Source organism: Acanthochromis polyacanthus, chromosome 16, assembly GCF_021347895.1.
Source record: "Acanthochromis polyacanthus isolate Apoly-LR-REF ecotype Palm Island chromosome 16, KAUST_Apoly_ChrSc, whole genome shotgun sequence".
Classification (NCBI taxonomy): domain Eukaryota; kingdom Metazoa; phylum Chordata; class Actinopteri; family Pomacentridae; genus Acanthochromis; species Acanthochromis polyacanthus.
This window is the reverse complement of record NC_067128.1, coordinates 21721840-21740210: the sequence shown is the minus strand read 5'-3', so window position 1 is coordinate 21740210 and position 18371 is coordinate 21721840. Positions and strand designations below refer to the sequence as shown.

Here is an 18371-nt window from a genome sequence, read left to right as displayed (position 1 = left end):
CATCACCAAACAGGACATCATATAAGAGATCAATAAAAAAAGGTTTAGTTTGTTTCAGACGTATATCATTTTGCTTTTTCTCACTTTAAATCAGTCAGTGCCAATGTGGATTTGGCTTTTCTTTTAGATCCTCTAACAGATTCTTAGAAGTCCTGTACATATTTTCATTTCATCTGAACCAAATGTCACAACAATTTTCAGCTAGATTTGGGTTTCTCCAGCAATGTAGTGCTTCTGCAAGTTATTTCAACAAAATGACAGTGTTCCTTCTCACAGAAAGCAGTTTAGCCAGTGACCACAAGGTGTCATTGTTGGAATACATCTAACGTCGTCTTAGTTCGGGGCTTTTAACTCATCATCTTCTACATGTTCCTCTCCTCTTTTCCACATGCTGTAGCTTTATTCCTCTTCTTCTCCTTGTCCAAATCTTCCTCTTTTCTCTCATTTCATGTCGCCCTCCTGTCCTCCCATCTGCTCCTGCTTTCTTTTCCTCTCCACTCCTCTTTTCTCATCTGCTCTTTCATCTTACTTCTCCACATATTTTCACTTCTACTCCACTCTACCTTTTCCTGTTCTGTTCTCCTCACTTCCACTTTTGTTTATATTTACTCCCCAATCCATCATCTTCTCTTCTTCCCTGTGCTTTCATATTTCTTACTTTACTCGCATTAACTGCGACTTTCCTTTTCTTTCTACTACAAAATCATGTCCTCTTCCCCCACTTGACTTCACCTTCTGTCTTTGTTCTCCATTCCACTACTATTCCTTTTTCTTGTCCTCCTCTTCTTTTTACTTCCCTGCTATTCCTACTTCCCTGTGATCACAAGACATGCATCCACTGTTTAAAATCTCTTCTTTTATCGACATTTTTCTCTTTAAATTTCCTGTAGCATCCCCATCCTGTCATCTACTTTGTCTTTACCTGCCCTGACCACCTCTCCTTACTTCCCTTTCCCCCTCCTACTATTGATACATCATATTCCTTCCCAATTCTTTTACCTTCTGTTTGTTTCTTGTGCTGTATCCTTCCCAGTCCTCCTCCAATGCTCCTGATCTACAGAACCTCTCTCCTATTGTGCCTCCTATTCCACGCTCACCTTACTTTAAGCCCCCTCATTCATCCACTTGTTCTCTCCTTTTGTCCAATTTCCTCTTCTTCTGACTTTTTCCACCTTGCCACATCTTCTCCTACCATCTTATCCTCCTGTCATTCTTTTCCTCTCATCACCTTTTCTCCTCTCTCCTCTTTTCTCACTGTCTGTTCCTCGTTGGTTCTTATCTGTTTCCCTTTCTCTTTCTGTATCTTACTGTCCTATCTTTTGTCACTTAAAATCACTTGAAGTCCTTTCTTCTTTCTTTTCTTAATTTTGTTCTCTCCTCTCCTTGTGTCTGTACTAATTTTCCCTCCCCATCTACACTCCTTCACCACATCCCCTGTTACAATTTCCAGTGTTTGCATCCACCTGTCCTCATTCGCTCTCACCGCAGCTCCTCTTTTTGTTTGTTTCCATGTTTTCCTGTCCTCCAGGAACCTTTGTCTCACGTCTGTAGCTCTATTCTTCTCTTTTGAATATACAGTTATCTTATTAAATAATATTGCTGCTTTGTCGTATCTCCAGCGTGAGACAAAGTTAGCCACAGAGAGGGGATCTGAGATGATTGACTGTCTGTGAGTGTATGTGTCTCAATCTTCAATCCTCTCTTGTTCCCTTTCAAGTGAAGACATTCCCCACACCGTGACCTTGCTTTGTTACGGCTGACACTCACCTCTTATCGCTTTCTGTCCTCATATCCGCTCCTCCTCCTCAACCTCCTTCTTTTTTCTCTTTCTTATTCTCCTCCATCTAACAAAAGGCAGACGTCACTTGCTCAGAAGCCCTTTCCTTCCCTCTCCTTTCATTCTTCTCCCACTTCCTCTCCTCCGTCTTTCCATTAAGCCAACAAAAGGCGAGTGCCACTCTGTTCAGAAACACTCTACCCTTCCTCCATGGCTGCACCTTTTCTCCCTCATCCTCTCCTCTGTCTTCTGTCCTCTTTCATCCTTCTCTTCTTCTCTCCCTTTCTCTCATCCCCTCTGCATCTTTCCATTAAGCTAACAAAAGGAAGACAGTCTTCCATTCAAGTCTTTGGTTGGAGGTCACACCAATAGAAGCTGAAGTCATTTACTCAGAAATGTGTGTGCATGTGTGAGAGAGCAAGAGAGAGAGAGACAGAGCAAGCGTGCCTGTGTGTGTGTGTGTGTGTGTGTGTGTGTGTGTGTGTGTGTGTGTGTGTGTGTGTGTGTGTGTGTGTGTGTGTGTGTGTGTATACAAGTGAAGATGAGCCTGTTAATGAAGTGTACATGTGTTGTTAAAAGTAACCATCACTTGGGGGAATTATGGAATCTGCACTCTGCTTATTGTACTGCAGGTTTTAGAGGAGCTACTCTTTTGGCCTCTGGTAGTAATTAGCTTTAGCCACAAATGTTTAAAAGCTCAACTAATGACCCATTTAAAGATTGTGCAATGCTCCTAAAGCACTTATCACTGGTCACTACATTGCTTAATAGTGTTTAAAACTTAATTCTTGCAGTGAAACTACAAAAGCCCTAGGCCACTCATACTGCAGATGAAACAGCTTTACCCCTGTGAGTCAAAACATGGGTGACCTATCATAAATGATACATCATAAGAGCATCCACCAAGCAACAGTTTTTGTTCTATCAGCAGCTAATGCCAAAGGCTCCTGAGCAAGGCATTTAACTCCAAGATGCTCAAGTCAAGCTTGTCACTGAACAACAGTTAACCATCTGAACCTGAAAGATATATTTTCATTTTTTTTTTAAAAATCACCAAAATGACATCATTTATCAACGAGGAACTATAAAGACAGAATCATTTTCTATATGTCCTTGAAGTAAAGTGTGCAGTTCTCTCAAGATAAATGACTAAATCGAAGCTCAAAATTGTGACATGTCATCAGACTTTAGGAGCAGACATGAGAGAGATATTGAGAGGAAAATGAAACATACCTGATCAATAATATAAATGTAACATGGTTCAAAAATGATATACAGAGGAGCAGGTTTTCAGCAAGAAACTACTTGGGGGACTGAATGGATTTGTCACAGACAAGCTGAAGAAGTCAGTAAGTTTTATGACATGGATAAATGCACTGTTTGCTTTAGTCTTTTCATGGAATTTATTAAGAACAATAAAATAGAGACTGTGATGCCAGTGCACAAGTGCGTGTCTGTATACCAAGTCTGCACTGGGATCCTGCTTAGCAGTGGGTGGTGCTACAGCAGCGGGTGCGGTAGGTGTGACAGCGGGTGGGGCAGCCTGTGTGGTCTCCTGTAAGTAATGGAGGAGATTAGTGACAGCCACAGATCTAGAATGGCAGCAGTGTGATGTAAAGCACAAACAGCAACAGGCAGGCAATGATGGAGAGCAGCCACAGAACTGATGACTATAAACACATTAAACATAAAGTAGCTTCCATCCCTTGTTAGATCCTCATCATGACAAATTGTGTTACCTTTAGAGAAAGAAAAAGTAGAATTATTTACCAGTTCGTAAAGTAAAACAGACCTGTTTGGGAGTTGAAATATATTGTCCAAATATTTTATTATTTCAGTGTCACTAGGGGAAATTAAAGAGCTGTGGTTTAAAAGCTAATCAGAGGCAGTTGTCATGTTATCATTCAGAACAGCAAGTACAAAAGAAATGCAGAGGTTCATTGCTGTTACAGAGCCTCTTCAACATCTCTGTTGGTGCCCACCAACTATTTAAAGAATCAGAAGTGAGAATTTGTTGTGAAAGAGAAGTGGAAGATAAAGAAGCTTCCTTATTCAAGCACATGCTGAGACTGTTGTTTTCTGTCAGCTGTGATCCAGCTTGTGATTACATCTTTATTTTGACAATATCCTCTTACTGATGATGAAAAATGCATGTAGCATCCAGTGTGCAGAGCTCCATTACAGAGTGTTGCACCACAACCCCTCTGTAAAATGCACCAACTGTGAAAACTGTGTCGTACAACTTTAAAAACTGCTGTTTGAGAACGACTATGAAATATGTGTCACCATATAAGCACTGTTAAATATGATGCATTAAAATGCAAAAAGTGGCAGCACTGCACTGAAAGGGGAAAAGGTGTCTATTTGAAATAGCTATAAATAATACTTTGATACTTTCTTAAATTTCAAACAGTTCATATTCTGTAACAACCAAGTAGTGTAGAATATCATTTGAATAACACAGTTTCATGTTCAGCCTTTCATGAAGATCAAAGAAAGACACACTATACAAAAATACACTCTGGAACAGAAGCAAACCTAGAAGGGACATTGGTTTTCTATAATCTGCACATTGTGATGCTGCAGTAAAGGTCATGTCCTCCGAAGATTTGCGTCTTTTAAAAAATATTTTACATTTGCCTTTGAAGTCTGGAAAGACTTGTAAACTGTAATTTGTTGTGGGCATAAAGGAAGTCTGTTTAAAAGTCAGCAACACAGACAATACCTCTAATAATTAATTATAAAAATAGCTTACAGCTGCTACTACAGTTAACATGTAGATGTGGAATGAGGGAACCCTTGCTTCTCACAGCCTGCAGTCTATATCATAAAGCAGATGAGCTTACAGCCCATAAAGCAACAAAGCACAGAGTTATAGCTGAGCTGGCGAAGCTCTCTGGCTCTGGGCTTCATGATCAGTGTCCCTTAAGAGGTGTAGTTTAGCAGTTAGCTGGGTAACTGATAACCTATAGTTGCGGTAAGATATAAAATACATTAAATATGTGAATACATCTTGCTGATCTCAGTGCTAAGAGCATGAAACAAACAGTTCACAGCCTGCCAGCTTCATAGCACAGTGGCTAAATGTAAGCTGGGAGTGTTGGCTGCTGTGTGCTCATAAAGCATAAATGGCATGCACAGTTAGCCTAGCATTGTGCCATGGCTCCGCACTGTATGACAGGCTGCTACAGGTGGAGTTCAGTGACTCAAGGCTAAAGAGACTATAAAGAAGAGTTAATGGGCTGTATACTGCTGTGTGATGAATCTCTAAGCTAACACGGCAGGCCATGACTGCATTTCATCAGAGAAAATTCAGTGTGTTTGTACGTGTACATATGGAATTACAGAGTCAGAAAAAAGAATAATACGATGGAGTGTATCTGTGCACTTCTGCAAATGTGTGTGCACAGGCAGGTGCTCTTCTTTATATTGTCCAGTATTCTGTGTCTAAAGCATATGCACTTCTTTTATGCATCATTTTGAGTCTGCTTAAAAAAGACTTTCCAAACAAAAGTTATGTCCATCACAATACTATAATTACAGACCCTTAGTACACTACTATAAATAGGGTAAATTTCTGCTTCATCAGCCTGTTAAAGTGACAGCATTTTGTCACATAGGTAGATAACTTTTCCTTTAGTGTTCATCATGGCTTCATTCAGACATATCCACCATAGTAATAATCTATATAAGCCAACAACTAAACAAATAGCAATCTTATCAAACTGTCCACACAACTAATACCATTAATTTATTAATGATTTCCTAAGCAATGAAAATTCTGTCTACGTGTGATGAAAATTTCACAACTACTTGAAAAAAAAATGTTGTTACATAGAATATATATGTGTGTGTGTGTGTGTGGGTGTGTGTGTGTGTGTACACACACACACACACAAATGTATATATATATACATACATATATATATATATATATATATATATATATATATATAATTACAATTATAAGCACTTGCAGCTCTTTTGCTCTGGAGATGCTAATATTTGTCCCGCCGCTACCAGTTAACATTCCATATTTATGAGATTCCTTAATCTGACCTGTTACAATCTTGAAGTTTTATTTTTATGGAAATTTGAGTTTATAGCACATTTGAAACTGTAGAGCATAATGAATGGGTTTTTTGCTCTCTGTAATGTTTTAGGACCTGAAATGTGAAAAAGACCTCCCAAATCACACAAGTCAAAGTGCTGTCACTTGTTTGTGTCTGTCCAGTAATGTAACTGCATATAGTTCAGACCTGTATCATGAGGACAATGACATGGAAATGTTACGGGATCCGACTTAAGACTGCTGCCCTAACTTTTCCAGTAATGTGAGCAGGGTGTTCATTTAGACATGAAGCTGACATGTTCAGATGCTGTCATATTACTGGAAAGAAGTACATGTCGGAAAGGGATTTTTCTTATTATTTCATTTAACTATTGCAAACTCACATTCTGCTGAAAATATTAACATGAAAATTGTGCCTGTGCATGTTGAAGTGCATGTGTGTTCGCATGTTCATTTTATCCACTTACAGCAGGAGGACCTGGAGGTGGTGTGATGGGAGCTGCAGTCAGTGGAGGCTTTAAATCCTCTTTGTCCCTCTCAGGCTCCTCCTCTTCTGGTAGAAGAGGTGGTGGTGGTGGAGCTAGGTATGGGCACCGGCCGATTTCAGCGTTCTCAAAGGAAACAGGCTGGGAGAAATCTGATAGACTGAGAGAAGAACATGCAATTAAATAGAAAAATGACTAGTTGTTCAGCTGACACAAACGGAATTTACAAAAATTCTGGGATGAGGATTATAGTGACTTGTTGGGGTGTGCTGAGGCTAAATACTACAATAAGTACATTCTTGACAAAAACTCACACAGGCAGCTCTGTAAAATCTACTTTGTATACAATCTGACACCTGACAACACCTTGACAGTATGATGGGTCATGGCCACAGTACACTGACATGATATGAAAGGATGGTGTATATGTGATTAACAATTATTTGAGATTTTTAAAAAATATATCTTTAATGAAATATAATAATCATAATAATAATAATAAAATTAGACTCCATCATGGTAGGAGACCTACCACAGAAAATATACACAAAGACAATTAAAGAAAGGCCGATGCAGATTTGTTAGAAATGACAGTGTCAGGATGATGGGGCTAAAATGAAGTGAGATATAAAGAAACAGACACAAACATAAATACACAAATATGCGGGTGTGTAAATTGAGTTATGATTATGCTTATGGTGTTGGACAGCTCTATTACTGCTGGTCAGGCGGAAAGAGATGCAGGCTTTATCATCATCAACACCACCATCATGACCTCCTGCAATCATATCAACTGCTCTTCAACCCGGCATCTTAAAATTTCCAAATGAGTCCTGTTGTCTAGCGCCACAAAAAATAATAATTTGGTGAAGACGCACAGTTTAAATATACTGTAAAGTAAAGTGAAGTTGGCCAAAACACTTGCATGTGTTCCTATTACAAGAACCCTGTGTCAGGACCATTTTGAGGGAAGAAGTACCTACTGTACTTCAGGGAAGGTACTTCTGCCCCTGAAAAGTGCAGTGTGGGTCTTGAAACTGACTGTTTTATGTCGGAGAAGACAAATGCTGCTTGGTTAAACTAAGAGAGGACAACAAGTGCCATCTTTCTGCCGCCTCGATGTGCTCATCACCATATACACTACCATTCAAAAGTTTGCTGTTACTTTGAAATGCACTTATTTCTGAAAAAAAAATTTTTTCTAATGAAGAGAACTTTAAATTAATCAGAAATATACTCTAGACATTGTAAATGTGGTAAATGACTACTCTTGCTGGAAACGGCTGATTTTTAATGGAATATCTACATGGGGTACAGAGGCCCATTTGTTCTAATTATACATTGTGTTAGCTAATGGTGTTGAAAGGCTAACTGATGATTAGAAAACCCTTGCGCAATTATGTCAGCATATAAATAAAAGTGTGAGTTTTCATGGAATATATGAAGTTGCCTTGCTGACCCCAAACTTTTGAATGGTAGTGTAGGTTAACATAACAATTCTCCATTGTTTATTTTCCTAAAGTTACATCCAGTAATAAGTATTTGTTATTTTAGCACATCCAGAGCTAATGAAGGGGTTGAAGTAATAGGATCCTATTCTACACCACACAGAAATAGTTACAGTTTGGTTTCTCAAGTCTGGTCACAATAAAATGTTCATTGTTAATGTTTCAAACAAACATATGCTCTGTACAAAGAGAAATGCGGCTCTAAATAATGTACAAAATTTTACATACATTGCATTGACCATGAGGTTCCATATACATCCCTCAAATGGGACATTGACTCTGTTGGATGTCTGCTCCACTTCTGCAGGAATACCACCGAGGAAGACACGCTGCAAGCTCATTGGCTGGTCATTGGGAAGTGCTGCCTCTCTCTTGGCCTCCTCATCCACCTGAACTGCAAAGAATCTGGTGGAAACAGAGACAAACAAGTATTAAATACATTTTCCCAAGTAAAGACCTAAAAAATACTGTAGGAGACAAGAACACAAACTGAAAAAAATACACACACATGGCACACTAACCTGCCAGGCAGCCTCTCTATGCGCAATGAGTGCTCTCTACCATCATTCAGTGTGCCTTGATCAGGTCGTCTGATGACACGACGTGGACTGTGGCTGCCAGTAAACACCAAGACCTCCAGAGAGCCTTTGTTCAGCATGACTGAGAGGTACGGCTGCAGGAATCAGAGGTAAGCTATATTAACTTGGGAATCCGTACATTCAAGCTACTCTCAGGACACAAAGCCAGGGGAGAGGAGATGAAACAGAGCAGGAAAAGTTCAGGTCGTTGCACTAAGAGAAAGGCTTTGAATTTTAGAACTTCTCTTCATACAGTACAGTTACAGCTGCTTCATAACAAACAACCTAGTTCACCCAACATTACTGACAGATGGTGATTCAATAACAGAGATATTTGACTTCAAAAATGTAACTTTTACTGATTTTGCATGAAATAAATGTTTCTTGCTATCTTGTTTAGAGTAGCATATTTTTCTTAAGAATCTCCTGGTCAAGGTAAGCAGCAATAAAAGTGAGTTACAGACAAAAAGGTAAAACAGATAATACATGTTTCATAAGGTCAAAATGTGATTGTTAAATTATAAATAAAATTACAAACAAGAATCTGATAGATCATTCCCTAGAAACAAACCAAAAGTAGAACTTTTCAAACATCGAACACAAAGAGTTGAGTGTAGAAGTTCCTTGTTGACCTTGTAGACAGGAGCTATGTTATGATTTTTCCTGAGCTTTTTACTTTTTGAAACTTTTTTTGTAAATTTGGAAAAGCTAAAATGTCTGTCCAGTAAGTTGTCTATCTTTTCATAACACGAAAAGACAATATATATACCGAATATATCAACAGGCAGCTGAAAGTAATCTGGTAGACATCAATGAAAGTTACCTGCATCATTTTAGAAAATACAGATCTACATAATTGATCTTTTTTAACTTTAGAAGTATATCTAAAACCATTTCAATATCACACAATAAAAACAATAAACGGCTAAACTCGGTTTAAACTCCACATCTTTGTCACAGTGCCATAAGTGATCAGCTGGTAGAGAAGAAAAAAGGAAAAGAAAGGAGACAGAGCTAAAACAGATAAAAAGTGAAGGGAGGGAAAAAGGCAAATAGGACGAAAGACATTGTGGATTAGAGCAGGGGGAAAAAAAAGAGGAAAGAGGAGATGACTACGGGGAGATGTGGGGTATATATAGAGAAATTGGGGGGAAATAAGAGAGGTAGGAAAGGAGGGGAATAGGATAACAAGAGATGAGAGGAACAGAGAGGAGAGGATAATAGGGGGAAGAGATGAGAGGGCAGAGAGCAAAATAGCAAGATAGAGATGGGGAGAGAGAAAAAGTGAGACAGACAGAGAGGTGCTAGAGAGCAGTGGTGCAGGGTCAGGCTAATTTGAATTTTAATTCACTGTGTGCCAGAGGGCGAAGTGGGAGACAATTTACCACCTGAAAATGGAATTTCAATTTGAGGTCGGGGACAAATTGAACTGAGATGTAGCTACAACATGGCTCTCGCTGCACCATCTCACACTCACACACAGATACAACAGCATGCACCCACACACACACATGCTTGTATGGCTATCTTTGTGAGGACAGTCACCGATGTAATGCACTCCTTGGCCCCTTACCCGGACCTTAAATTAAACTGAATACCAAACCTTAACCCTAAAACCAAGTCTTAACCCTCGAACAGCCCTTTGAAGCGGTGTGAGAGACAAGGACCTGGCCAAAATGATGTTCCTTTTCCAGATTTTCCCCACTCTGATGGTCTAAATCTCAAGCTGGTTCTTACAAAGATAGCTGTACAAGTACACTCACACACATACACACAAGTGTACAGATGAAGATATACAGATGCAGACAAACGTCGGACAAAAACCATCACAGATTAACTCACTCACAAAAATATATACAAGAAAAGCACTAAGAGAGCGCAGTACCCCACCAAGGCTGCTCAGTTGTTGGATGATTTCCGATGGATGAAATCTTTAAACAATTCGTGGTCTGCAGCAGGATCGCAATCATGTGATCATCAGCAGGCAGCTGATGTAGTGTTTCCTTGTAGTCATAGTTACAGTGACGCCGTGCCGCTATCTCGTGATGACAGAAACCTTTAACAAATCCGTGGATCCAGACTTTAATTCACATGATTGCTAAAATCTAATCACTTGGTCCTTGTGTCATTTCTGACCTTCCTTGAAAATTTCATCTAAATCTGTTATTGTGGTTTTGAGTAATAGTCAGACAAACAAACACTGATCGTCACATAACTCCACTGCTTTTCTTGGCGGAGCAATAATAGAACAATACAAAGAGACAAACATACAGACACGAGGAGACATGCAAGCAGAAAACCCTGCAGGTGGAAGACTATGAAGCTAACACACAGTCATACACAAACCAAGAAGGGAGAAATATACAACATTAAAAAAACAGACAAAGACACATTTATCTACATTCCATATTTCAAATCTACACTTTAGAGGTTTATAAATATATTATTATTCTGGCAAGGAACGCAGTGGAGTTATGTGATGGTCGGCATATGTTTGTGTTAATCTGTTTTTTTGTCTGTGCACAACATTACTCAAAAACAAAATAACAGATTTGGAGGAAGTTTTCAGGGAAAGTCAGAAATGACACAAGGACCAAGCTGGAGCCGTGGATATGCTAATGATTTCTATTAGCACGGCATCACGGTAACTATGTGAGCTGCCTGCACATGATTGTGATCCTACTACAAATCGAATGCTGCAGACTTATTGGGACTTATCTGTCAGAAATTATACAATGACCAAACAGCCTTGGCGGAGTACTACCCTCTCTGAGTGCTTTTCTTGTTGTGTTTGGGTCTCCTTTGTGCCGATTCTAGTTGCAGGTTGTAAAACTAAATTGGCTTAAGCGATTAAAATTGTGTGGAGCACAAATAGCCTATGCTAAAGATGTTTCTGTAGCATGTGTGGTGGAATCTAATATCATAATTATAAAAATGTTAGCACAAATAGCAACCTTACTTTAGTGAATTATAATTGCATTTTTTTGGCAGAAATAGGAACCATGAGAAACAGCAATGATAACTAGAACTGGGACAACTTCATGAACTGACGACTAAACAACAGATATATACACTACATGTTTAATAGCTGATCTAAAAAGTTCTTTGGCTTCTGTTTCTGTAATGTGAATACTAAATATCCTTGAATTTTAGTCTGCTAGTTGTGAGCTAGGGGTGGCCACCACAGAATAAAGCTGGGCCACCCCACAAAAACAACAGTAAAGTCTGTTAGAGGGCTGTGCACCACCTCACAGAACTGGAGTTTCATCCAATAACTACCGGTACTTTTTTCTGACAGAATTGTTTTTTATTTCACTTTTACCAATTTTCCCAAAATTGAATACTCAAACCAAACAACCCCCCACCATTTAACCACATACAAGTGTTCTGACCAAGCAGAGAATGCTATTTTTCATCATGTTTGTTAATGTCTTTTAACTCACACATCAAAGTCACAAAATTGTCAAGACTAGGAACATTCTGTGCCAGAGTGATGCAAAAAAGCCCTATTCCTTCAGAGGTTGGACTATTGGAATTCCTTATTTTCACCAATAATGCAATGAAAAAAAAAACTTTAGCTGAACAAAAATGCTGCAGTCAGAGTTTGCACAGGAACGAGTAAGACAGATCATATTTCTCCTGTATAAGCTTCTCTTCATTGGCTCTCTTAAAGCTCCGTATCATCCTCGCAGAGCAGTTAGCTCCCAGAGGTTTACCTATTTACCTGTGGTTCCCAGAGTTTCCAGCAGCAGAACAGAAGGCAGAGCCTTCAGTTATCAGGCTCCTCTGTGATGGAATATGTTCTCAGTTTGAGTTCAGGAGGCAGACATCCTCTCTCTTGGATGCTCGGCGACTTTCCATGATACACTGAGCACCTCTCTCCTACTCTCCTGTTTCTCGCTATATATATATACATTCATATGCCATCATTGCATGTTACTAATTTTGTGTCTTTTCTCTCCCATAGTTTGTGTTTTGTTCTCTCTGCAGGTCTTATGTGTTGATTACCTGTTCTTGATTTGCTATCTGGGGCTGCACAGTGGCGTAGTGGTTAGCACTTTTGCCATCAATTAGACTAGAACACAGGAGTGATGGCTGCTGAAAATGGGCCTCTGTACCCCTATGTAGATATTCCATTAAAAATCAGTTGTTTCCAGCTAGAATAATCATTTACCACATTAGGCTGCATTTCTGATTAATTTAATGTTGTTTTTGTTGAAAGAAACTGTTTTTCTTTCAAAAATAAGGACATTTCTAAATGACCCCAAACTTTTGAACAGTAGCACAAACTATAAATAAATTCTGTCTTGAAATGAAGTACACTTGACTGCACTGAAATGATCTGACTGCCTGTACAGTGCCTGGACAGTGGTGTGAATTTGGAACTTGGAAACTGTAATAGATGTTTTCCCAATTTCTATTTTCAGTACTCATTTTACAGACCAAACATGAGATCATTCAACATGGAGCGGTTAACCTGTGTGGAAAGGTACATAGCGATGTATTCTACTCAGAATGCAAAGGTTGTTTAAACAAGTCAAATTTAATTTTAGGATCAAGCATGGCATTCAAATAAATGTCTACTAAATGTAAAAATTGTAACTCAAGCTTGTGCATAGGAGCTACAAGTATTTCCATCTGCTTCAGAAAGTAATGTAGTTACAGCAGCTTTTACATATTTACAAAATGATCTTAATTTCAATCTGAACAAAAAGAAAAACAGGTGCAAAAACAGGGAGTATGAGCAACTCCTCTATTCACCATCATGGATGTCCCTTCACTTTGCTAATCATCTTCACCATTTGTGGTAAATATCTTGCATCTTGTGAACGATTCAGTTTTTTTGTTTCTGCTTTAAGCCTCTACCGAGCTTTCTCTCCATTTTTCTGCTTTGTGTCCATCCGCTCATTTCTATTTCCTGGCAACTCTTGCAATCTTTTCATTTCTCCCTTTTTCCTATGTTATCCTCCCTCTGTTATCATTTCTCAGTAGCTTTGTTCTTTCTTCTCTATCCTTCCTTTCACCTCTAAAATCTCCCACCTCTATTTCTCCATCCTTTCTCTCCAGTCCCCTTCGCTCTCCTTCCGTCTCTGTCCCTTCCTGAAACAGCCATTAGTCAGGGCCAAGTTGAGTTGATGGTGTTTTTAACCTCGCTTAACCTTTCTCCACACACACACACACACACACACACACACACACACACACACACACACACACACACACACACACACACACACACACACACACACACACACACACCCTGCCTGCCTGCATAGTTAGTAAAAATAGATTTATGCGCCCAACAACCAGTGATGATGGATAAGCCAGAGGTAACCCTCTGTCCTCTCTCACTTACACTCACGTAAACATAGACACACTTTCAATTTTGCATTCATGTGAGCAATGTCCTCATACCCAATGAGACACACAACTGCACACACACAGATGCAGGCATGAACTCACATATCCAACATTGAAATACACATTCACATATGCATGTACACACACATTTATATGGCTGTAAATACAACATGCTACTCATGGTGTTTTCAAGAGAGACAGAACAATGGATTAATTTTTTGAGCAATGACTCAGCTGACAAAGTGTAGTATCAGTATATTGCGGGCCTGCATGCGTGTATGTGTGTGTGCGTGCGAAAACAAGAGTGTTTTTAGCCGTGAGACAATCTAATCAGCATAGTTGCCAACAGAGTCAAATCTCATTAATATGCACTCATGGAAACTTAATTCACTTAGAGAAAAGGTGCTTGTGGGCATGCATGTGTGTGTTGCCATAGTCAGCTAAAAGTTATACAATAGACAGCTACTAGTGCTACTACAGCGTACGTGTCTTTGCATATCTGCAAATGGGAATTACGATGAGTGTGTTTTTGGACAAAACACAATCCGATTATCCATGTTGCCAATAAAAGCAAATCTCATTAATATGCACTTATGCATCTGTCATTCACTTATGGAAAGGGGAGAGTATTTTGCCATACATTAGCGTGAGCTGAACCCACCTCTCCTGACTGTCTTCGTCTCCTCTTGGAGCTGAACATGTTTGTGCTGTGGGCCTGTGGTGGAAAGATTTTAACAAACATGAGATAATAATTATAAGTCCATTAGTTTCTGAATATTTTCCTGAAGGAGAATAATATGTAACTGCTTATTGTTGGGAAATTTTCTAGAAAAGATCTATCAACTAAGATTCAGTGGTAGAGTTTTTCTTGGAGCCAAACAATTTGACACTGATTAAAGGCATGTTATTAACAATACATATTTGCTGCTACATACAGCAAGTAAAGATTATATAGGTATTATATCAAACACAAATTCTTTAATGGTTACACTACTGCTCAAAAGTTTGATGTCATCCAGATAATTTCATGTTTTCCATGAAAACTCACACTTTCATTCATGCGCTAACATAATTGCACAAGGGTTTTCTAATCATTAATTAGCCTTTCAACACGATTAACGAACACAATGTACCATTAGAACACAGGAGTGATGGCTGTTAATGTGGTCATTTACTACATTAACAATGTCTAGACTGTATTTCTGATTCATTTAATGTTATCTTGATTGAAAAAGAACTGCTTTTCTTTCAAAAATAAGGACATTTATAATTGATCCCAAATTTTTGAACGGTAATGCAGATCGATTTGTGACATGTCTATATAAGTACAATATAAAGCCCAAACATATACTATAATTTTCATATTTCCAGCGTAGAGTTGTGGAGTTAGTCTGCATATTTTTTTGAGTACACAAACTTCCCCTCTGGGATTAATAAAGTACTATTATGCATTATGTCCGTTACAACAGAAGTTTTGTTCCATCAGCTATCGTCATCCTCAATAAGCCACCGCACTGAACTTGAACTTTATTTTTGTGTGTCATATTTTGAATATTGTGAATTTTGTCTTTGTATGTATGTTATGATGTTGTGACATGACAGCTTGTGAAAACAAATTTCCTTCAGGACAATAAAGAGCTCTATCTAAAAGAGCTCTATCTATTATTCCATTTCTATTCTATTCTACACATAACATGGTATAACAGTAATTTGGGGATGCAAACCTTTGTAATACTTTCCAAGAAATTTTGTGGGAAAATGGTATTGTGAATTATAGGGAAATTAAAAACTGTGTTAAACTGTTCCACATACAGTTTCATTTAGGTATAGTGTAACATGAAGGTCTTCTAGCATCACACTGATGTTCACCTGAGTAAAGCAGTGCAACAAATATAGAATCAAAGGTTTTCATAATAGATTAATAATGAAGAAAATATAGTATGCAGATTTCAATGAAATAGATTTGTCCTGTGTGTCAAATTCCACATTTTTTTTCCTTTAGGATACTTCATACAATTATTTCTTACCAGCCTTAAAGCTGCTGTCCGGAGTTTGAATCGCAGCGTCTCCCGAAACACTGTTGGTCCCCCCTGCCTCCCTCTGATTTCGCCCCTTTGTTTGTGCACACGCGCAGTACATGAGAGAAGTGCCCGGAGTGCTGCAGCATCTTGCCTGTTTTGCTGTTTTCCACTCTTCTACATTTGGTACATTTAGTAAATAATAAAGGAATTACGTTAGAATGCTGTATTGAGTCTAACTTGTCCTAATACCAAAATAACATGAATCTGCTAGGACAAACGAGTAAAGTTTCAATATGTGATTACACTCGTGTATCCCTGTCGATGACGTTGTTTATCAAACTTAGTGCATTTACACACGTGGACAAAATTGTTGGTACCCCTCAGTTAAAGAAGGAAAAACCCACAATTCTCACTGAAATCACTTGAAACTCACAAAAGTAACAATAAATAAAAATTTATTGAAAATTAAATAATCAAAAACAGCCATTACTTTTGAATTGTTGATTAACATAATTATTTAAAAAACAAACTAATGAAACAGGCCTGGACAAAAATGATGGTACCTCTATAAAAGATTGAAAACTATTTGACCAGAGTGACAGGTGTGTTAACTCAGGTGTGTCATTTAATTGACATCACAGGTGTTTCCAAACTCATAATCAGTCAGTCTGCCTATTTAAAGGGAGACAAGTAGTCACCCTGCTGTTTGGTGAAAAGGTGTGTACCACACTGAACATGGACAACAGAAAGCGAAGGAGAGAATTGTCCCAGGACATCCGAAAAAAAATTATAGACAAACATCTTAAAGGTAAAGGCTATAAGACCATCTCTAAACAGCTTGAAGTTCCTGTGACAACAGTGGCTCATATTATTCAGAAGTTCAAGACCCACGGGACAGTAGCCAACCTCCCTGGATGTGGCCGCAAGAGGAAAATTGATGACAAATTGAAGAGACGGATCGTTGGAATTGTATCCAAAGAGCCCAGAGCAACCTCCAAAGAAATTAAAGGTGAACTCCAAGGCCAAGGTACATCAGTGTCAGATCGCACCATTCGTCGTTGTTTGAGCCAAAGTGGACTTCATGGGAGACGACCAAGGAGGACACCACTGCTGAAAAAAACTCATAAAAAAGCGAGACTGGAATTTGCAAAAATGCATGTTGACAAGCCACAAAGCTTCTGGGAGAATGTCCTTTGGACAGATGAGACCAAACTGGAGCTTTTTGGTAAGGCACATCAACTCTATGTTCATAGACTCAAAAACCAAGCATACGAAGAAAAAAACACTGTCCCTACGGTGAAACATGGAGGAGGCTCAGTAATGTTTTGGGGCTGCTTTGCTGCATCTGGCACAGGGTGTCTTGAAAGTGTGCAAGGTACGATGAAATCTGAAGACTATCAAGGCATTCTGGAGAGAAATGTGCTGCCTAGTGTCAGAAAGCTTGGTCTCAGTCGCAGGTCATGGGTCTTCCAACAGGACAACGATCCAAAACACACAGCCAAAAACACCCAAGAATGGCTGAGAGAAAAGCGTTGGACTATTCTAAAGTGGCCTTCTATGAGCCCAGATCTGAATCCCATTGAACATATGTGGAAGGAGCTGAAACATGCCATTTGGAGAAGACACCCATCAAACCTGAGACAACTGGAGCTGTTTGCTCATGAGGAGTGGGCCAAAATACCTGTTGACAGCTGCAGAACGCTCATTGACAAATACAGAAATCGTTTAATTGCAGTGATTGCCTCAAAAGGTTGTGCAACAAAATATTAAGTTATGGGTACCATCATTTTTGTCCAGCCCTATTTCATTAGTTTGTTTTTTTAAATAATTATGTTAATCAACAATTCAAAGTGATGGCTGATTTTGATTATTTAATTTTCAATAAATTTTTATTTATTGTTACTTTTGTGAGTTTCAAGTGATTTCAGTGAGAATTGTGGGTTTTTCCTTCTTTAACTGAGGGGTACCAACAATTTTGTCCACGTGTGTACGCGTGTATATGTGTTACATTGTTTATTTATTTCTATCTAGAGTTCAGAATTGCATGACTCCTCTGACGAAGAGTATGTCCCAGACGCCCCAACATCTTCCTCCAGAGGTCGGGCATCTAAACGAAGCCGTCAGGCGGGCTATGGAGGCCGTGGTCGGGGAGCACCCCGAGCCAAAAAACGTCCTGCAGTCTCTTGGCCTGACAAGCCGTGGGATTGGTAACTTTTCTGGAAGTTGCTGATCCCTGATGCTCTCTCCTCCACAAGCAAAACAAATGTGCGCGCGGTTGCGTAATGTGGAGCTTGCCCACCTCTGCATGGGCTTGCTTGCTGTGCGCGTAACCATTGATTGACAGCATGACAAAGCTGAAGCTCGAACTTGATTGGTCGGCAGCGACCGGCGCTTTTTGGAATAACATGGGGGTCAATGAGAGGAAGGCGGAGCTCAGGAATAAATTTTCATATCGCGTTATACTAACTTTATATTATAGTATCGAACTAGACTAACACATTTAAGCTTTGTTAAAAAATGATACATAAATTAAAAACAAACGGAAACTCCGGACAGCAGCTTTAAAGTT

General features: G+C 39.0%; 1 protein-coding gene across 2 annotated transcripts in view; it reads right to left on the bottom strand.

The window, feature by feature from the left end:
* The window catches only part of lama2 (laminin, alpha 2), a 351505-nt gene that overhangs the window by 10297 nt on the left and 322837 nt on the right, over window positions 1-18371 (bottom strand). The window contains exons 58-62 of one of the 2 annotated variants that reach the window (XM_051960749.1): window positions 14443-14496; window positions 8364-8515; window positions 8071-8247; window positions 6317-6494; window positions 3240-3332 (exon numbers count right to left, since the gene is read on the bottom strand). In XM_051960749.1, coding sequence (XP_051816709.1) covers window positions 3240-3332; window positions 6317-6494; window positions 8071-8247; window positions 8364-8515; window positions 14443-14496 — 654 coding nt within the window. The remainder of the gene's footprint in view (window positions 1-3239; window positions 3333-6316; window positions 6495-8070; window positions 8248-8363; window positions 8516-14442; window positions 14497-18371) is intronic. The other variant, XM_051960750.1, reaches the window with a different exon arrangement.